This window comes from Trichosurus vulpecula, chromosome 2 (assembly GCF_011100635.1).
Source record: "Trichosurus vulpecula isolate mTriVul1 chromosome 2, mTriVul1.pri, whole genome shotgun sequence".
Classification (NCBI taxonomy): Eukaryota; Metazoa; Chordata; class Mammalia; order Diprotodontia; family Phalangeridae; genus Trichosurus; species Trichosurus vulpecula.
In genome coordinates, this window is record NC_050574.1 from 308034479 (window position 1) to 308057213 (window position 22735).

The 22735-nt window shown below is 36.9% G+C and overlaps 1 protein-coding gene across 1 annotated transcript in view; it reads left to right on the forward strand.

Annotated features, from left to right (window-relative positions):
• Positions 1-22735, forward strand: part of LOC118837073 (contactin-associated protein-like 5) — a 240330-nt gene that overhangs the window by 166731 nt on the left and 50864 nt on the right. The window contains exon 9 of the mRNA XM_036744077.1: positions 395-501. Coding sequence (XP_036599972.1) covers positions 395-501 — 107 coding nt within the window. The remainder of the gene's footprint in view (positions 1-394; positions 502-22735) is intronic.

Consider the following 22735-nt stretch of genomic DNA (forward strand, 5'->3'; position numbering starts at 1 on the left):
AATTAACTGAGTCATCTGTCATTTCCCTTGGCCCTCCAGAAGTACCAAAAATTGATCCAAATTCTACAGAATATCTTCAGGTGTGAACCTGAACACCTACACTCACCTGTTCACCTCATATTAAATTTTATTGCATTGTTCAATTCATCTTTTAACAAAATCATGGATGAGAATCAAGAGTAGCTCCAAATGAAGTCTCCCTACTGTTTGTGTGGGGTTCTGTAATACTGAACTGAGTTGGGCCTTCTCTTGGGTTTACTGAGTGACAGATGGGCTTGTGTGGGTAAGCAATTCCCTGAGGATTTACTTTTCCCTTGGCATGTATTGTATATCAATTAATATTTTATGAAATTAATTGCACTGTTTTGTGTGTTTGTATTTTATCTTTGATTAGATGTTTGCCAAATTACTGTGAACATGGAGGAACATGTACGCAGTCCTGGGCCACCTTTTACTGTAACTGCAGTGACACAGGGTATACTGGAGCCACATGCCATAACTGTAAGTAGGCCTGAAAGATATTCAGAACAGGCTGTTGTGAGTTTTAGTAGGAGGGCATGATAGAAGGAATCTTTAATGGTACACTTATTAGTATTATTCAGTCAATCATGGTTTCAATCACAGAATGTGCATTAAGTGCCCACTATGTGCCCAGCACTACTACCCTAGCAACTTGCAAGAAGAATATTTTTGGGGCTATAAAACGTAGTCTTTGCTCTCTACCAACCTGTACTAAAATTGGGGAGACAAAATTATTGTGTACAAACAACTAAGAGTTTAACTAAGTGACATGGTACTGTATTAGCTTTCAGTATGATGGAAGTTCAAAATGAGAATAGTGAGAAAGAATGAATCAACATTTATTAAGTAAGCACCTGCTATCAGACACTGGATTAGATTAAGATCATACATACAAATACCCAGAGCTGAGATTTGTGTTATATGCTAAAGGCCGTCTATGTTTTGCACAGTTGCCCAAAAGATACAGAAGTGAATGTGGTATGGGGACACAGGCTTCCCTGTGTCCTTAACCACCAACATTTTTAAAATAACTTTCAGGGGTTGTGCTAGGTACCCATGGGAAATGGAAAGAAAATGGGAGGTTTCTCCGCCTTAGTTTGAGGCTAGGCGTAAAAAAGTAGAATAATCATTCCTTTTCTTTAGGGAAATAGTATAAAGTATGCCACTAACACTTAGAGGACTTCAAACTACTCTAGTGTATTGCTTTCAATACCATGTTGCCTATGAAGAATTGCAATGCATAGGTGATGAAAAATGACCTAATAGTCAACGTGAGGTACTTTGGAAAACTCATATTCAGCAATATCTCATCAATATAAGCAGTCACCACATTGTCAGCTACATCTTATGGAATCATAGGATATCAGCTCTGGAAGAGACCTTGGAGTCCAAACCCTTCATTTGATGGAAAGCTCTGGCCACTTATTTATTTCTTGGATTATATTTGCTTCCTCTCTCACATCCTCAGAGCTATATCCATAGGGCATGTAGACACACTGCTTTGTTATTTTGAACCTGGTTATTTCTGCAGTGTCAGAGATGAATGATGTATTTTCTTCTTAGAGCTTTTGTCATGCTCCAAAACAAGGGAGAGAAATGATGTTAGCTTAAAAAAAATTAGCTCTTTTACAAGACATTTTTTACTTGGTAGTGTAGTGACTAAAACATCTTACTGGAAATTAGTTTACCTGAGTCCTTGTCTAAGCTCTGTCTATAACTTGCTTTGTGATCTTGGACAATTCACTTTCCTCCTCTAGTTCACAACTCCCTCCTTTATAAAATTAAGCAGCTGAACTATATGTTCTGTAAAGTGTTTTCTGCTCTAACATTCCACAATTATTTTTTAGGCCCAGAGAGAGCCTGAGAGAGCCTGATTTAAAAATCAGGCAAAGTCTCAGAAAGGGTTGCTAAAAATTATCAAGATTAAGGTGATTTTATTCAGAACAGTTCCAGGGAATTGATTAGCATGTATACCCAAAGTGCTTTGCTTTTAGCAAACACTACTTCTTTTACAATGGGGAAGGGAAAACTTGTATACAGGGGATAGCCAAATGTAAAAGCTTATGGTTGAGTAAATCTCAAAAATCCTCATCCCTTCAAATCTATTACATTTGCTTTCCTGGAAATCATCCAGCTCTTTTGTCCAGAGTCTTATGTCTAATAATGCTTGATTCCTTGCATTTTAATCCATCTATCTGGCTAAAAATGCAGTTTAAAAAAAAACATTTAGTAATAATCTTCTCCTGGCCAAGGTTGTGAAGTTGAGTATTAAATGTGTAAGGTACTGATTTTTCAAAGTACAATATCAAGGCTGATGAGATGAAAAGGTAAATACAGTACCTTAAAAAAAAACCAACACATTTTTTAAAATTCTCCTTGTGCTTTTGGGAAATCTATCAATGCCTAAGAATGTGGGCTGCAACAGTACTGAAAATCCAACAATTCACCTGGGCCAACAACTAGAGCCAAATTCAAGGTATTGTGTTGCTCTGAGGCTTTGCATAAGTACCAGGGGCTCTCTTTCAAGTCATAGATATTCCCTGCTTTCCCTTTTTCAACTCCACTCCTCTCAGTTTTCTTGAGTCATTGTTTTAAGGTGCTATGTAAAGTATCTTAGCAAAGGTGGCATGTTGATAGGTTCTCTTGGGCATAATCACTTAAGCAATATGTGTCTCTACTGTGTGCCTATTCCTGTGTTGAGTACTAGGTGGGATATATAAGTCAGGTGTAAGCCATGGTCTCTGACCTCCAGACTAGTTAGGAAAGTTTCATGGAAGAGGTTAAACTCAAAGTTAGCCATGAAAGATGAATAGGTTTTAGATAGAGGGAAAGAAACAAGGGACTTCATTCCCTGGTATGAGCTGAATCAATCTTCTGAATCATATATCATACCCTAGAAGGGATTTAGGAATCATCTAGCCCAGGTCTCTCATTTTACAGATGAGGAAACTGAGGCTCAGAGAAGCTCAGTAACTTATTTGGTTCAAGTAGCAAAGCTCAAATTTTAAACCACATCTTCTGGTTAGTGTGATACAGTGGAATACATGCTGGGTTTCGGTGTCAGATGATCTGGTTCTGAATCCCATCTCTGCCACTAGCTGATTCTATCACCTTGGGCAAGATGCTTCACTTCTCTGGGTCTCAGTTTCCTCAAATACAAAATGTGGGCCTCGAATTAGATGGCCTCTGAGGTGTGTTCTTACTCTGGATCTTTGATCCCATGCTCAGATTCTGCTCTTCCCCGCCCCCACTATGCTACCGCTGCTAATGAAGGTGATAGTCACATAAACTCAGCAAGCCTTTATGCCAGGTGTGTGGCATTAGGTTTGTTTTTCTGGGCTTATACAGAACCAAAAATGATGTGAGGCTGCATGAGGAGTCTGGCAAAATGTTATTTTAGAAGCTTTGAAATTTGGGATGCTGCCTAAGATCTTTAGGAAACAGTTTTGATTATGGTATATTCAACGTGACCTTCAAAATGTGTTTCAGATGAAGAAAATAAGAATTAATTAGATGATATAGTCCAAAAGAACAATGACTCTTCCTTCTGAATATTCTCTGTCAGTCAATAGCTATTTATGGCCTACCTGCCTTTTGCTTAGCACTGTACGGGGACACCTAGTATTTGATGAATGCTTAGGCACCAAACTGACCCAATTTGTCAGAGTAAATATGTGTTAATGAATGATTCATTATCATTTTATATTTCCTTAAATATGTGTGAAGTTCCTTGACCTCAATTTCATTCCCTTTTAGGATGATCAAGCTGCCCTTTCTCCAGATGTCTTCACCTTGTTTTCTGCCCTTGTTAACCTCCTATCACAGTCTAGCTCTTTTGACATGTTAACAGCCTCTTAGCTCACTTTTCAGTGGGGAAAGAGGATGTCAGCTTTCATCCTTTCCTTCCATCATACACAGCCAGATATAGAGCTTCTCCTGTCAGGCAGTCAATAGCTGGCTATTGATTAGAAGCCCTATCAGTTGTCTGGCTATGAAACACTATAGTACCTGTCACACTAGCGATCACAGTATAGGACAATGCATATGTGCTGTCTTGACAGTGCTGCCTTTGGTGTAGGCAGAAATACTTTCACCTGGAAAGAGGGTTAGTAGCTAATGAGATGTTGGAGATGACTAGGGGGCATCTGGTAGCCAGTGGACTTTTTGAAAGCATTGCTCATGCTGCTTAGCTCAGGCAAGTTAATATCCTGATGCTATGAGGTTTTTATCCTTGTGGATGCCATGGCTGGTTTTTCTTTTGAACTGAAGGGGGTTTAGCAGCCTCTTTGGTCCCAGCTTCTATCAACAGAGCTTCTCAATTTGTTCAACATCCACTGGCCCACAAAAAATAAGAGAAAGGAGAGCAAGGACAGAGAAAAAGAAAGGGAAAAGAGAATATGAATGAATAAATTGATGACAAAAAAGGGCAAATGATGAAATGGGGGGAAATAAAAGATTCTTAATTGGTGGGATATGATATTGAATAAAAATTATATTAGTTGCTTCTACCTATACCTATGGTTTGCCTAATTCCAATTTCTCTAATCCATCCTCCATACAGTTGCTTAAATAATTTTCCTTAAGCAAGGTTTGACCATGTCTATCCTATGCTTCAGAAGATATTATGGCTCCTTTAGCATTAAGGACAATATGCAAAATCCTTTATTGTTTCAAGTCCTATACAATCTGGCTCCAGTTTACCTTTTTAGACATATCAAAGTATTCCTCCCACATTTAACCTACATTCTATATGAACTGGTTCTCTCCTTTTCTATGTGTGATATTCTGCTTTCAGCCTACATACTTTTGCTTAGGCTGTCCCCTGTGCCTGTAGTAGTTGCCTGTCTGGCTTCAACCTCTTAAAATGACTGATTCTGTTATTTTAGTGTTTTATTTCCCATTTCAAAATTACTTTATATTTATTTTGCAAACATTTTGTACATAGCACTCTATTCATATGTAATATTCACAGAGTAGAATACATGTTCCTTAAGGATCAGGACCATTTTGATTCTGTTTTTGTTTTGCTAGGGCCTAGTTCTGTGCTTCATGCATGAAGGTATCAATACATTTTTTAAATTGGATTGAACTGAGCTGAATGATTATTAAGTGCACTAGATTTTTGAAGTCAATCAGTCAACAAGTATTTATTGCATAGAGACTATGCACTCAGAATTATATGGGGTTCTAAGATAGTTGAAAAAAGCTCTTTGCCCTTGAGGAGCTCATAATTTGATTCAAGAGAAAACAATACAAACCAACATGTACTCAGCTACTGACCTGTGTGATGCAGAGTATAAATGGTTTTGTCACTAAGGGAAGGAAGCAAATCGTGTGGGTTAGACAAGTCAAGCAAGCCCTCATGAAAAGGGTGAACCAGGAGCTTGGCCTTGCTTGGCCTTGCAGGATGGTTAAGATTTCGCTGAGGCATAATTGTTAGGGGGAGGACATTTAACATGTGAGACAAAACAAAGGCATGTAGTAAGGAAAATGTTGTATGAGGGAGACATTGGAGATAAGCAAGACAGGAATGGAGAGATTATATTAGGAAATAGGAGAAATGGGGGCCATCCACTCACCTTGGATCTACTTCTTTTCATTGAAGACATTTAGGAATTTTGGATTAGCCATTGTCATCAAGTTAACTTTTTCTATCAACTAAGATTTCAGTGAGTCAAATTTAAAATGCTTGTATAGGATTGGCAGCTTCTGTGAAATGAAATAATAAATGCTGGTTTTCTTTCATGTGTCCCAAATCATGAGATAATAATGAACTTAACATAATTTAATTCTTGATATTGACTTGCTTTGGAGGCCTTGTGATATTTGTCTTGAATCCTGAACAGAAACAATAGATATTTCTTGTGTACCTCAATCAACAGAAGGCTAATTGCCATCAAATACAAAACCCTGGTAACTCTGAATGTCACGTTGATTAAAAGTGTCCTGTAAATCACAGAAGAAAAAGATTGACCATAGGAAGACATATTTCCCATCCTCGAAAGCTAAGGCATGACTTGCATTAATAACAATGGATCATTTTTATATAGGACTTTAAAATTTGCAACAGGCTTTTCTTACAACAACTCTGTGAAGTGGGAAGTATGATTGTTGTATTGCTCTGAATACAGGACCCACTTAAAAAATCGTATTTGTGCAAAAGACTCAATGTAGCTTATAATAAATGTTATTTTTCACCATTTCCAAGTGATCTCATTTTTCAGATGTGGCTTATTTTCAGACATAGGCATAGTTCTGTATACAGAAAAAAACAGAGCATTATTCCAATTTTTTATAAGAAAAAAACTAGTAGATTAATATAATTTAAGCACCAAGTTATTAATGATTAGAGCAGAGAATTGAACCCGAGTTTTCTGATTTCAAATCCAATGCCCTTTCAATTATACCACACTGTCTTGGAATGAGCAAGTGATATAGGCTTATTCATAGAGTGATAAAATTGAGTGATATTCTCATTATTTTCTTTTAGAAAGAAAATAATCTGCTTCTCTAAGTCAAATAGACCCCACAAAGCATTTCCTTAGAAACTAGAGCCACCAACAACTTGACCAACTTTTATTTCAGGGACCATGATCCAGGATCCATCCACAGGAAACAATTTTAATGAGATGATCTTCCATATTAAAGGAAATTCCTGAACTACCTAATCTGTTCCTCACGAATCATTGAGCCATAGATCGAAAAGGCACCTTAGAGAATATCTACTCTAAGGATTCTTAACCTGTGGGTTGTGAAACTGTAATTTAAAAAATATGTATTTTTCGTAATTATTTCACAAATTGGCTTCTTTTGTATTCGATTTTATACGTTTACAAATGTTATTCCAAAAACAGGTCTATGGGCACTGACATTCTAGTTCAACCCCTTTATCTTGCACATGAGAAAACTGAGGTATAAGAAGACTAAATCCTTAATCTAAAATCACATAACCTGGATCCAGGTGATGAATCTAATAAAACGAAATTTAATTTGGATGAATTAAGAGTCCAGAATTTCATTTGTTGTTATTGTTTGTTGTATTCTTTGTAAAAATGTCAACTATGTAAGTATAGGGTAAAAGAGATATGATTCAGCTAGTAATTTATATTAGAAAAAAGGCCTAGAACTTTTGGTGGATAATCATCTAGGCATAAGTCCATTGTGATATGGCAGCTAAGAATAAATTTCTTCTTGAGCTCCATTAGTAGCAGTACAATGTGCAAAGCAATGAAATGGGTAGGACTATAGGCCTAGGCCTAGGTCTAGTCAGGCCACACCTGAAGACTGTGTGCCAGGTTATCAGGGTCATGTTTTTAGGGACTTACCTAAAATAATGTAATCAAACTCAAATAGAAATGAGGCTGTTAAACTATACGTAAGAATATTGATTTAAAAATAACATTATTTATGTTCCATGGTATTTTTAGTTATTTTGTTAAATATTCCCCAATTACATTCTTTCTGGTTCCCTCTTCACTAAGGAGTTTTGTGGGAACAGTTAGATGTATTTGCTCTAAAGGAATGTTACCAGAATATTCAGGGAATTGGAAACCAAAACCTATCAGGATGTGTTTTTGGAAGCAAGGATGATTTGGGAAAGAGAAAGATTAGGAAGAGAGGAAGAAAACAAGTATTTATTAAGAACCAGAAACTGTGCTAAGTGCCTTAAAATATTATCTCATTTAATCCTCACAATAACTCTGTGAGGTAGATGGTATTATTATTCTCATTTTATAGATGAGGAAACTGAGCCGGATAAGGTGTTAAGTGATTTTCCCAGGGTCACACAGCTAGTAATTGTTTGAGGCTAGAATTGAACTCAGGTCTTCCTTGCTTTGTCCACTGTGAAACCTAGCTGCATCTGCAGGAAGAATCCTGTTCTTAAACTATTGGGCTTATTCTGCATGATCCAAGAGAGCAGAGGAAGATGAATGTATTAAAAAGTGTATTTATGTGGACTAGGCTATCTTGGGACATATAGTAAGTTCTCTGTTTTTAGAGATGTTCAAGCATAGGGTGGATTACCACTTGTAAAGAAATTTTTGGAAGATTTTTTTTTCGTTTCATCTCAGAATAACATTGGACAAGGTCTTTTCTCTGAACTGGTACATATTGGAATTCATCTTCATCAGCTTTCCTGATTAAAAAAAATGATGTGTGTCTACTGTATTAGCCATGAGCCTCTCCAAACTTAAAAAAAAAAAAAACAGACATACTTTGACAGACTCTGAGATCCTAAGTACATTGACATAAGTAATAAAATGGATAACATTCTGAAAGTTAATGATGATGCTGTTATTGTTATTATTAATAAGTATTATTATTTTGAGAATGAGTCTCCTTGTGCCACTTAGGCTTAAAGAGAAATGGCCACGAAAGGCTCCATCTCATTTCTGATTGGCACAAAAGTTTTGACCTGTTTTGTTTCAGACTTGTGCCAGCTTGTCTTTTCTAATTCTCCTATTTCTTCTCCAGGGAGTGCAAGATTTAATGAATATACTTGAATCAGCTTTAGCTCAACTGCAGCTCAGAATACCTGAGCTGAAATGATCCTGTAGCCTCCACGGAAAGAGGAATTATAGGTGTCACTATTAATGGGGGCACTATTATTATTTTCAATAATGGGAGTCAGTGTGGTATATTTAGGGGCAGGTAGGTTGAACAGTGGTTAGAATGCTGGCCCTGGAGTCAGAAGGACCTGAGTTAAAATGTGGCTTCACACACTTATTGGCTGTGCGACCCGGGGCAAGTAACTTTTAACCCTGTTTGCCTCAGTTCTCATTTGTAAAATGGGCAGAAAGAAGTAACTCACGAACCACTCCAGTTTCTTTGCCAAGAAAACACAAAATGGAGTAATTAGCAGTTGAACAAAACTAATTGACTAAACAAGTGGTATATTTGAAAGAATGCTGGGCCAGGAATCATGAGACTTGCTTTTAGTTCCGGCGTTGCTACTAGCTACCTGTGTGACATTGGGCAAAGCATTTAACTTTCCTCTCTCTCAGTTTCCTCATCTTTAAAAATTGGTAGTTGTGCTAAGATGATCTCTGTGGTCCCTTCCAGCTCTATGTTTATGCATAAGTATTTGAAGGGATGATTCATAGGAAATTGCTTTTAAAGTCTAACACTATTTATCCTTCAGCTATGTCTCAGACGCTGCCACTCAAAGCAGGATTAGCCAGAGCTCAATATTTTCATGTGCCACATGTCATTTATTCAAGTAACGTTAAAAGTGAGGTAAAATGTTAAAATATGACCAGGGTATTGTGGTTGTCAGTAATTAAAGCCCAGGAGGCATCTCCTTGAAGCTCTTTTAGCATTTTGTTCAGAATCATGTGAGGGGAGACTCCTTAAGACACAGTGGTGTTTTCATTCAGAGCATAAAAATGGGTCAGGGGCCTTTGGAGTTCATCATTAAAGCAATATGTAGTTGTCTTAATGCTACCCTGTCTGCTCTCTTTATTTCAAGCACAGTTCTGAATGAGGACACCATGGTATATGATGTTATCTTGCCTGGTCATAAGGTAAAATTCATTACAATTCTTGACTTGCTCAGTTTGCCTTCTTTTGAGCTCAGGAATTCTGACTCTGACTGAAAGAGATTAAAATCAACACTCCTGAATTATTCTTGCATGGCATCATTCCCATTCTGCCAGAAATACTGTGTTGACTCTTGTGTTGGCTTCTTCTCAAGCTGAGATCTATGACTATCATCAAAAGCAGTTTATATGAAGGATGATGACCATTTTTTTCTCCAGGTAGAGGTCAATTAACCCCTCCCATCAAGGTTCTTTAATAGATTTAAAGAGATTTGGGGTGAGGGGTATCTTGGCTCTCTATAAGTGGCTCCAGCCCCACCGATTCCATTTCTTCAAGCGTAGGGCATGATCCCTAGCACTCTAGTTACATTTAGCCATTAACAATCAGATTTGATTTTATAAGGAAATATTTTCTTCAAAAGATATAATTACAGACTAGCTCTCCCAACACCAGGGAGGCACTATTCCCCTACCCCAATAACCATCTCAGTCTCTGGGGAGGGTAAAGGTATTAGTTTCAGAGCTTGGTTCAGTTCCTATAGAGCATATAGCCCCAACATCTGAGTCCCCTTTCAGTCTTAAGTCCCAGATATGTGGACTTCTTAGGGCTTTCTTACCAGGCTGGCTTGTTGAAACATCTCATTTGAAATACTGACTCCAAGGTTGCCATGTCTCCAACTCCAGAGGTCACTGCTGACACTTAAAACTGAGAAGGGCAGATGACACAGAACAGAAACAAACATTCCAAGGCTCATTTCTCAGTCAAAGAGTTAGAACAGGAGAAGTAAATCTTTCCCTTCTCACCTATCAAATTCATAGCACCTGCTCCCCCTCTGCATGCAACAGGACAGAAGGCTTATCAGAAAAAGCTACATAAAGAGAGCAACCCACCCAGTCTCACCAGTTTTAAAGATGCCACTTGTTCCAGTTCTTGGTGAATCAAAGGATGCTACACCTACTCACATGGTAGAGGACCAAAAGTGCCTCCATCTTAGAAGATCTGGCCATGCCAAAGCAAGCCCTCTTAGGGGTGGCTCCATGTTAGGTGAATCAGGAATATTCCAAAGCCTTCGTAATATGTATGTTATCAAATTAGAGGAACAGATATAGTTATAAACTCTTCATAGGTGATATCTGAGGTATAACTTCTAGAGAGTTAACTTTACTAAGTTAGAAATCATAGTGACCTAGTACTCAGAAGAACTAGGTTCTAATCATGGTCCTACCAGGAATTTTCTCAATGTCATTGGACAAATGACTTTATTTCTTTGAAACTCGTTTTCCTAATGTCTCCATTAGGAATAATTATATCTGCTCCATCTACCTCACAATGTTTTTGAGAGTGCAACATGAAATGCACATAAAAGCACTTGAAAAAAATTAAGACGTTAACAAGAATAAAGCAGTATTAGTGTTATATCAGGCTTATCAATATTAGTTGTAATATTAATTAATATTATTAGTTATAATATTAGTTACATTTTATCAGACTTTATCCTTGATGAGTTCTACTTGACTAGTATGCAAACTGGCTGAATCCCATAAACACAGGCCCTTTAATAATAAATTTCAATGAACAAAAGAAGGATTTTATCACTTAGCATTTGCTTTACTTTTCAGTTGTCCACCACAAAAAGTAACTTGAAATTCTCAGTTCACTGGAACAACAGAAGACCTTAATATGCTGATCATTGCATCCTGCTACTCAAAAACCCTCTATTATTTTCCATTCTCTTTGAATAATGTCCAATGCAAAATTCAAGATACTCCCTGATCTCAACCAACCTTTCAGACTTTCCTCCTTACACCAGATTTTCTTCCTCCCCTCCATTCAGACTTTCCTCCTACCTTCCTTGGCTAGAAACATATGTTCTGGCCAAGCTTCATTACTCATCCTCAATGAACATTCAGTGTTGCCTTTGTTCGTGGCATTCCATCTGTCTAAAATCCCCAATCTTCAGCCATCCAAATCCTTTCCATTCTCTAAGGCCCAGATATTCATGAAGATTTCTCTTCCCCATTCCCACATTCAATCCTCTTATTTTTCTAGCCCTTTGTTATCACCTGTCTTGTGACACTTTTATTTTGCATTATAGTTCCCTATGTGAGTATTTTCTGTAACAACAAAAACAGCAGTTAACATCTTTATTGCACTTCAAGGTTTACAAAGTGCCTAACATATATAATCCTATTTGATACTTACAACAACTGGGTGAGGTAGCTGCTCTTAACCTAATAGAATGTAAGCCCTTTGAGGGCAAGGACCATGTCTTTATCTTCCTGTTAATCTATTGCCTTTCCTTCAGCAGTTCTTTGCTTCTAGTAGACCTGTTGTTGAGTTAGTGAGTGAATGAAAGGAGAGGTAGATGGATACATGAATAGAAAAATTGACTTCTAAGGAAATCTTATTCTTTTACGCAACTACCCCTTCAGAGAGTATTTCTATATTGTATAGTTTTAATATAACATAAATAGTACTTCATATAAGTGCATTTATGTGTGTATACATATATGTAGCATGAAATATGTAGGATCAAAATACATAGCATTGAAAAGAAATAAACCTGTCATCAAAGCAGTCCATAGAACTGAGTTTATTAGTCTGTGAGCAGAAGAGTTGTCAAAGTCCATTTTAAGCAGAAAAGATTTCATGCTGACAGTTAATGTGATGATAGTAGACCCTGGCAATCATTCCTGCAGTTCATTGTCTCTTATAATCTTGATGTCTTGCCAGCCTGAAGAGTAAGTGATCATTTCTGTCTTCTAACACTTGATTTTTATTGTTGCTGTTGTTTAAACAGATGCTTGATGAAACAACCCATGTCTGTATATGTAGAAAAGAGTTGCCTGTTACTTTCAGTCACTCAGCAGACTTAGGATGGTTTTAGAACCTATATTTCTATGATTACAAATTTCTTTGTAAGGAGATATTACTCCAAAGGTGGAGATAAGATGCCTGAAGGACTAACAGACTTATAAAAATAATTTGGGTGAAAATATTCAAATAAACCAAAATTAGAAACCAAGAAAATTATATTCAGAAGTTATATTAGAGAGGTCATTCAAGACAACTTCCTATATAGTGGAAGATTCCTCTCTTGAGGAATTCAGCTTCTGGGACCTTTGCTTGCACATTTCTATAACTAATTCCATTCCATTTCTAGTCACCTCTAATTGTTAAGATTTTTGTTCTTTCAGTGAGCTAACTGTCCCTTGATAACATCCCCTTATAATGCTAACGCCTGTCTATGATATATCTGGCTACCATCTAATAATCACAATCTAACTGACCCATATAATATGTTAGGGATCTCTCAAAAGAAAAATCTCACTGCCCTTGTCCCCCCATACTGCCCCCCTGTGCATTTTCTTTGGTGAGGTTTACTAAGAAATGAGTGGGTGTTCCAGGAAGCTTTGGTAAAATGGTACTAGAAACCTCATAAAGTGATTTTAGGCCACTGTAGCACACCATTTATATCCATTAATGTCATAAGTATGACTAATAGCGCTGAGCATGTTTTAGCCCACAGATTTTTGTTTTTATTAAGATTTTCAGTTTTGTTCATTTTAAATTTTTTAAACTACCCCTAAACTTCTTCTCCTTAGTTAAGATCACCCAAGTATTTATGAAGTATCTTCTTTGTTTCAATCTTGGTACCCAATAGTGGGGAAATAGAAGAGAAAGATAAGATATTACCCCTTTCCACAAGAGCCTACAGTCTAATTTTGGGACAGGTCTAATACACATGTTAAGAATTAATGAAATAAGTATAGAAGATTAAAATGTAGTCTTATATATTACAAAATAATATACTCTAAAATTTTAAAAAAGGCAAATAAAAATGCACAGACAAAACATACCACAGGAAGTAAAGAAAGGGAGAACATCATGGACTATGGTAGTCAATCAGAAATCTATGGAACAGGTAGGTGGTGCAGTAGATAGAGCACTGACCCTGGAGGCAGAAGGACTTGAGTTCAAATCTGGCCTCAGATACTTGATACTTACTAGCTCTGTGACCCTGTTTAAGTCACTTAGCCCTGATTGCCTCAGAAAGAAAATAAATTTTAAAAAATCTGTGAAGCAGATGAAACTTATGTTATGAAATTATGATTGCATATTTTCCCCCTGTGGGTTTGGTGTATTTGTGGGGGAAGCAGGACATTTTCACATACAGGAAGAAGGAAGAACATGCTGTGTATAGAAGATAATTAGAACATGGTTAGACCAAAGAGTGTACGCAGAGGACCAGTAGATAGTTTGTCAACTTCCAACCAGATAGTTTCCAAGACCAGTATGGCTAGAACCCTAGGATTCAAGGATTATGAGAATAACTGATTATAAGCATTGTTGTTGTTGAGTCATTTTCAGCAATGTTTGACTCTTCCTAACCTAATTTGGAGTTTTCTTGGCAAAGATACTGGTTTGCTATACTTCTTCAGCTCATTTTAAAGATGAGGAAACTGAGGCAAATGGGTTCAGTGACTTGACCAGGGTCACACAGCTAGCAAATATATGAACTTATATTTGAACTCAGGAAGATGAGGCTTCCTGAAGCCAGACCCCATGCTCTATTCCCTGTGCCAGCTAGCTGCTCCTGATTATAAGCATTATTCCCCTTATAATAATTACATAGCATTTCACTATTTTAAAATATTATCTCATTGAGCTTCACAACAACCCTGCAAAGTAGTACAAATTAGATATATATAATTTTTTTCCAAATGAAAAAGCTGAGACTTAGAGAAAGGCATGCCTAGGGTGGTGTAATAATTAAGTTGCAAAACTAGGATTCAAACCCAAATACAGTGTAACTTCAACATGTTAAATTTTACTAAGAATATTAATTGTTTTAATTTGTTTAATTTTTATTGTTGCTAAAAGAGGGAGGTGTCTCGGTAAATGTTTGAATAGTGTATATGTGTGTGTATGTATGTACATATGTATGTATATATAGATGCACACACATATACATATATACACATGTGTGTACATATATACACACATTCACACTATACATATACATACATACATATATACTATATATACACCTACATTCCTACCTACATACATTTATGTATATCTATATATATCTCTATATCTTTATCTCTTTCTCTATATCTAGGCATCTAGATATAGATACCTAAGATGGGAAGTCTATGAAAAAGAATTAAATAAAGTCTCTATACTCTCTGAATCATAGAACATTGACTAAAACAGTGCAAGTTTAAGTGAATAGCCAGTATGTGGCAGGACTTAATCTCAGATAGAAGTTAATTCCAGCTTCCCCTATGTCCTAAGCTGCCTTTCTATCCATTATACCAAATTGTCTATCTGTGTGTCTGTCTTTGTATTTAAGGGGGTATGTGTATACACCTGTGTATAAACATATATGCATATCTATCTGTCTATCTATCTATCTATCTATCTATCTATCTATCTATCTATCTATCTATAGGATAAGGACTGGACCTGTGTTTTCATTGAATTAGGAAACTCTAGATTTAAGAAATTTCTTCTACCAATGTATGTCTCCATCTTTTCATCAATTTAGAAGTTATTAAGAGCACAGAGAGGGTAGGTGGCACGCCTGGAATTGAATAACGCAGTATGCGTCAACAGCATGCCTTGATTCAGGTCTTCTTTACTGTGAGGTCAGTTTCCAATATACTATACTATAATGCCTTTCATGTATGTACAGGTATGTATACAAACATCCATATATAATTTGCAATTATATATAAATAAGCAAAGCCTATATACAATCCTGGATCTAAAATATATCTTTATCATAATATGTTTTAATTATAAGAAATATATATATATATGTACACACATATATATTAAGTTTTCAAAACACTTTACTTATATTATCTCATTTGATCCTTGAAATAGCCCTGTGAGGTAGGTATTATTATTATCCCCATTTTACAAATGAGGAAGCTGAAGCTGAGAGAAATTAAGCAACTTACCCAAGATCCACAGCTAGTAAACATCAGAAAGGGCATTTCAACCCAGGCTTTTCCTGACATTAGTTCAGCATCTTGATCTGCTATACATACTGCCTTCCATTTAAGCTAATGATTATCAGAAATATCCTAGGTTTCTCCCTAAAACTTAGATCAGCTTTCCAAGAAAACAAGTAAAAAACCATTGACTAAAATTTCCTACTTTTTATTGAGCATAATTTCCACCATTTTTTCCCTCAAGAGAAAAGAAGACTTAAATCTACAACAAAATGATCTAAGCTTAATATCATGACCAATAACATCCCTTTTGCTCTCATTCTATTTTATGTAGGTTTTAAGGATTCTAATTATTTACCCACATTTCGTATATAATTAGGGAACAAATTGAGACTTGAACACAGGTCTCTTGAATCCTAGCTCACAGTTCTTTTTACTGTATGATGGGGCCTCTGGAGGAAATATAGGACCTATTGATGGGAGAACAAGTTAGGCCACGTGACTAGAGGAGCAGAGTATTTTCAAGTCCTTAGGGGATGAGTAGAATAAGTAGATTCAAATAATATTGTGATGCATATGTATTGAATGTCTGGCACAGGAGTTTGTATTTTATTCTCATCCAGCATCTTACTGTCTTTCAGAAATGTCCTATGTTTGAATAGAAAAGCATTTGTAGTAATGAACTTTATAAAAAATAGGCTAGTTCTTAAATGTCAGACAACACAGGGCATTGCTGTTTCCATGCTTAAGACCTTTCCAATTTCATACACCAGTTGTGAATTTCCATTCTCTCCAATGTCAAGTAACAGTACACCAAAATGGGCTCCCAGATCATAAAACAATTTTGGGGGGAGGTGGTAAGATTTTAAAGAGTGTACAAATTAACTAGAAATTTTGGAGGAGACAATAGTTTATATGTATTCCACTGACTGGGTATAGTTTTTTTTCCCATTCTAGTCTCTCATTACTGCTTGTCGGAACTATTACAGTTGCAACTCTGTTTTTCTAGACTTATCTCATATTACTCCCCTCCAGACATTTTGTTCTTAAGTCAAATTGAATTAATCTCCAATCTTTGAATCTCCCCCACTTTCCCTTCTCTTTGCTTTGATCTTGTCATTCCCTACTTCTAAAACATCTTTGGTCCCCTAAATCCTCACTAATCTTTTTGATAGTGGTAAAGAGTATGAATGAATTTAATGGATACTGGATTCAAATTCTCCTTGGTTTCTTGGTTATTACGTCTGACCTTGAAGAAATCACTTAACATTTCCAGGCTTCAGTTTGCTCATCAGTAAAGTGGTCAATTTGCATAGACTCCAATTACCCCATTTTAATACTTTAAATCATAGTGTAAATTTCATCTCCTCTATGAAGGCTTCTGTCACCCACCCTCACTCACCAATCAGGAAAGAATTCCTGCCTCAGATCTCACACACCACTGGGCTTTACATTTCTTTTATAAAAAAAATATTATGTGTTGTGTTATCTGTGTATGTATACTACCGTTCTTTTAGACTGCCCTCCTTCTGCTCTACCTAGGGGAAGAGACACTATTCTCATATTCAATTGAATTCACATTTACTAAGTATCTACTATGTGCCAGATACAGTGGTAAGAGCTGGGGATATAAATAAGAAAAAGAAAAACAGTCCTTCCCCTCAAGGGGTTTACAATCTAATAGTTTAGTCATTTTTTTAGTCATGTCCAACTCTGTGACCCATTGTGAGGTTTTCTTGGCAAAGATACTGGAGTAGTTTGCCATTTCCTTCTGTGGCTCATTTTATAGAAGAGAAAATTGAGTTAAACATGGTTAAGGGGCTTGCCCAGGGTCACACCGCTAGTAAGTATTTTAGGTCTTCCTGACTCCAGGGCCACTATTCTGTCCCCTGTGCCACCTGGCTGCCCTCAGAATCTAATGGTGAAAGGGAATACACAAAAGGAAGCTGAAAAGTACAGGGGTATCAGGTAGTGACTGGCATGGGATCCATGATATTCTTTAGAGTCTAAACCAAGCCAAACTGCTGATGAAAAGTAGAGAGTTATCAGGAAAATTCTGAAATTTCTGAGCTATCTATAAAAGAAGGTTTGGGGAAGAGTTTAATATTTCACCCTTCAGCCCTCCAATAAGAGGGCAGAAGCCATTAAGGAGTTGAGGGTCAAAAACTGAGTTGGGGTGGAGCCAAGATGGTGAAGTAAAAGCAGGGACTCACTTGAGTTCTCCCACAACTCCTTGCAAATACCTGTAAAAATGACTCTAATGAAATTCTAGAGCAGGCAGAACCCACAAAATAAATTTCTAGCCCAAGACAAGCTGGATGATCGATGGAAATGTCTGTTGCACTGGGCTGAGAGACGAATGCAGTCCAAAGTGGAGTGGGACCCAGCAAACCCAGAGCAGGCCTCAGGGGACTGAATCATGAGCAGCTAAGGTGGTTTCCAGACTTCTCAGCCCATGACAAAGACAACTTAGAAGGTCAGTGAGAAAGATCTATGAAACCTGGCTGAGAGAGGAGTGCAAACCGGCCCAGGCCCCAGCAAAGCCCCAGGGTGGTGGCAGTAGCAGCAGTGGTGGCAGTTGCTTCCAGAGCTCTCAGCTCACAGATGTTAAGGGGATCAAACAACTGATCAGAAGGAGATTACAGGGATCTCTGTGCTGGCATTGAGGTAGGACTCTGTTGCTTTGCCCATACTTTGATCTGGGTCGCAGTCCTGGGGCAAAGAGTAGAACTGGCATAGCAGAACTTGTGGCAACAGTGTGGCGAGAACCCTTCTCACAGTTCCAGGGCAGAAAAGAGTGCTTATGGTCACTCACAGACCAAAGCACAGGCCAGGAGAGAAGTAACCACCTCTCCTTAGATCATTCCACCTTAGAAGAACTGAAAACTTGCAGGTCCCTAGAAGTATCTCTGAAAATAGCTGCACAAAACCCCTGAAGCTTGGGACAGTAAGCCTTCCACACTGGAAGTAGAGCCCTACCTTAACAAAGAGTTAAAAAATCAAATAAATGGATGGAGAAATGAGCAAACAGTGGGGAAAACAAAACAACAAAAAAAGCAACTCAGACTATAGAATCTTACTTTGGTGACAAGGAAGATCAAAACATACAATCAGAAGAAGACAACAAAGTCAAAGCTCCTACATCCAAAGCCTCTGGGAAAAATATGAATGGGTTTCAGGTCATGGAAGAGCTCAAAAAGGAATTTGAAAATCAAGTAAAAGAAGTAGAGGAAAAATTGGGAACAGAAATGAAAGTGATGCAAGAAAATCGTGAAAAACAAGTCAATAGCTTGCTAAAGGAGAACCCCCCAAATATTGAAAAAAATAACACCTTAAAAAATAGATTGGACCAAATGGCAAAAGAAGTCCAAAAAGCCAATGAGGAGAAGAATGCCTTAAAAAGCAGAAGTGGCCAAATAGAAAAAGAATTCCAAAAGCTCACTGAAGAAAATAATTCAGTAAAAATTAGAATGGAGCAAATGGAAGCTAATGGCTTTATGAGAAATCAAGAAATTATAAAACTAGACCAAAAGAATGAAAAAAAATGATGTGAAATATCCTGTTGGAGAAACAACTGACCTGAAGAATAGATCCTGGAGAGATAATTTAAAAATTATTGGACTACCTGAAAGCCATGATAAAAAAAGAGCCTAGACATCATGTTTTAAGAAATTATCAACTACAGCACCGGCCCTGGAGTCAGAAGGACCTGAGTTCAAATCCAGCCTCGACACTTGACACATGTACTAGATGTATGACCTTGGGCAAGTCACTTAACACCAATTGCCCTGCCTTCTCCCCTCCAAAAAAAAGAAATTATCAAGGAAAACTGCCCTGATATTCTAGAACCATAGGGTAAAAAAGAAATTGAATGAATCCACTGATAACCTCCTGAAAGAGATCCCAAAAGGTAAACTCCTAGGAATATTATGGCCAAATTCCAGAGTTCCCAGGTCAAGGAAAAAATATCACAAACAACCAGAAAGAAATAATTTGAGTATTGTGGAAATATAATTAGGATAACACAAGACCTAGCAGCTTCTACATTAAGGGATTGGGGGGCTTCAAATATGATATTCCAGAGGTCAAAGGAGCAAGGATTAAAACCAAGAATCACCTACTCAGCAAAACTTAGTGTAATCAATGAGAGGGAAAAATTTATATTAAATGATGCAGAGGAATTTAATACATTCTTGAGAAGCCAGTGCTAAATAGAAAAAAATTGACTTTCAGATACAAGACTCAAGAGAAGCATGAAAAAGTAAACAGGAAAGAGAAATCATAAGGGACTCATTAAAGTTGAACTGTTTACATTCTTACATGGAAAGATGGTATTTGTAACTTATGAGATCTTTCTCTTTACTAGATAGTTGGAGAAAAAAATATATGCACATACATATACATATATATACATACATATTCATATACACATATATGTTTGTGTATATATGTGTATGTGTGTATGTATGCATACATATGTATGTATGTATGTATACACAGAGGGTACAGGGTGAGTTGAAGATGAAGGGATGACATCTAAAAAATAAAATCAAGGGCTGAGAGCAATATACTAGGAGAAGGAGAAAGAGAGATATAGAATGGGATAAGTTATCTCACATAAAAGAGGCAAGAAAAAGCTTTTACAGTGTAGGGGAAGAGGAGGGAGGTGAGAGGGAAGTGAGTGAACCTTACTCTCACCAGATTTGGCTTAAGGAGGGAATAGCATGCATACTCAACTGGGTATTGAAATCTATCTTAACCTACAGGAAAGCAGGGGGAGGGGGGGCGGAATGGGATGAGAGGGATAGTAATAGAAGGGAGGGCAGATTGGGGGAGAGGGTAATTAGAAGCAAACACTCTTGAGGATGGACAGGGTCAAAGGAGAGAATAGAATAAATGGGGTGGAGTAGGATAGGCTGGAGGAAAATATAGTTAGTCTTTCCCTACATAACTATTATACAAGTGTTTTGCATGACTACACATGTATAACCTATATCGAATTGCTTGTCTTCTCAATGAGGATGGATGGGGAGGGAGGAAGAGAGAGAATGTGGAACTCAAAGTTTTAAAAAAATGGATGTAAAAATTGTTTTTACTTGCAACTAGGAAATAAGATACACAGGCTATGGGATATAGAAATCTAGCTTACCCTACAGGAAATTAGAAGGGGAAAGGCATAAGGGAAGGGGGAGGGTGATAGAAGGGAGGGCAAATTGGGGGAAGGCGTAATCATAATGTATGCCATCATGGAGTGGGGGGAGGGGAGAGACAGGGAGAAAATTTGGAACTCAAAACCTTTTGGAAGTGAATATTGAAAAAAAATGAGTCAATCAGGATGATGAGGTTTCAAGTGAAGAGATTATTTTAGTGATCCATGATAGAGTCCAAGTCAAGCAGAGTTCCTGATGGAAAGTACAGCATCAAATAAAATTGTATCTTTTCTTGTCCTTAGCTTGATGCTTGGTACACAGTAATAACTTAATAAATATTTGTTTAAATAAATTGAATAATCTAAATGAGATGTGTAGTAAGCTTAGTAAGTATAGTGGTATATGCCCCCCTCCCCTCTCTCTGTTCCCCTTTAAATCAGTACCCTAGGCCCTTTGATTGAAGCTTTCTTCTACTGGGTAAATTTTCTCATTAGCACTCTGTGATATTATCTAGAAAGGCCCCTTGAACTTCCTGGACTTTTGTAAATCTAAGGAGATATTAGAATTACAGCAACAAATACATGTATAACCTTAATCTTATTGTTGCATTGAATTAAATTTTAAATGTTTTCTTCTGTGTGAACTGAAGGCTTCCTTTGGCTATTCTATAATTATTGTACGATTAATCCCTTTCAGTTGAAGGAAATCTAGGTGTTTGTGGTCTTTGATTTGCTTCAGTTTTTCAAAGGTTATAATTATTGAAATTATTATAGATGATGAAATTATTCAGCATGACTGTCCTCTGCTTGGTTGGGAAGGAACACTTTCCAGTTCCATAGCAGAGAGCCCTTCCTCCACTCAACTCCCATAATCTATTCTCAGTTCATGCTTCTTCCTTTTGTCAGTTGTCTTAGTATAAGAGAATCACTCATCTTACCCATAGACATATCCATGATGAATTGGCAATATTGTGGAATAATTTCTATGGTCACTTGAGTTTTTATCCCAAGAATGTTAGCATCATGAAAAGCTAGGGAGACCTACCCTATTCCCTGTGGGGAGAAAAAAGAATGACAGATGAAATTATGCAACCATTTCAAGAATTTACAGTTTGTGTTGTTAACTTGGTTTCAAATCCCAGCTCTGACATTAGCTGGATCACCATGGACAAGTTACTTGCTTTCTCTTAAACTCAATTGCCTCATCTATAAAATAGGAATAATAATATAAATTTTTGAAGGTCAAATGAAATAATGTGTGTGAAAGCTTTTCCAAATTTTAAAGTGCCATGTGACTGCTAGTTCATGTTACCATTCACTGGGGAAAGGGAAAAGACACATTAAAGAGTTGCCTATGATAATAACTGTAACTCATTTTGCATATTACTTTATGTTCATTAAGTTTGTTGAATACATTATTTTGCTTACTAGACACCTGTGAGGAAGTAAATGTTATTTTCCTGATTTTACAAGTGAGAGAAGTATGATTGAGAGAGGTTAAATAAATTGTCCAAAGCCATTTAGCTATTAAATGGCAGATTCAGGCATCAAACCATATCATTAAAATAATTATTACATTAAACAACTCCATTTCAACAAATGTTTACTAAACACCACGTGTAGGTTATTGTGCTATATTTTCCAAAGACTAAAAACACACACAGTCCCTTTAAGAAAATTATAAACTAACAGTAGGGATAAGATAGGATACGAGGTATAAAGTTATAAGTTTAATGGAGAAGGTATAGACATCATACTATGAAAATTTTGAGATGGAGGTGATATTTTTTTCCTTGGGAGGGTCATACACAAAAAGACAGCCAACAATAAATGATTTTTATTAATCAGATCAACCCACAAATAGTCTCCATCAAGGCCTAGAAGGGTTATAATCTGTTTTGACTGAGGGTGTACTCAATGAAACCAAAAGTTCTTTGAATATCAGAGAATGATGGGGTCAAGGCTTGCTGTGATATGCTCTTTCCTTCTGACTAAGGTATAGGAGAGATAGCCTATCCCCTCCATGCCTCATATCCATAGAGAAAGAGAGAGAGTACTC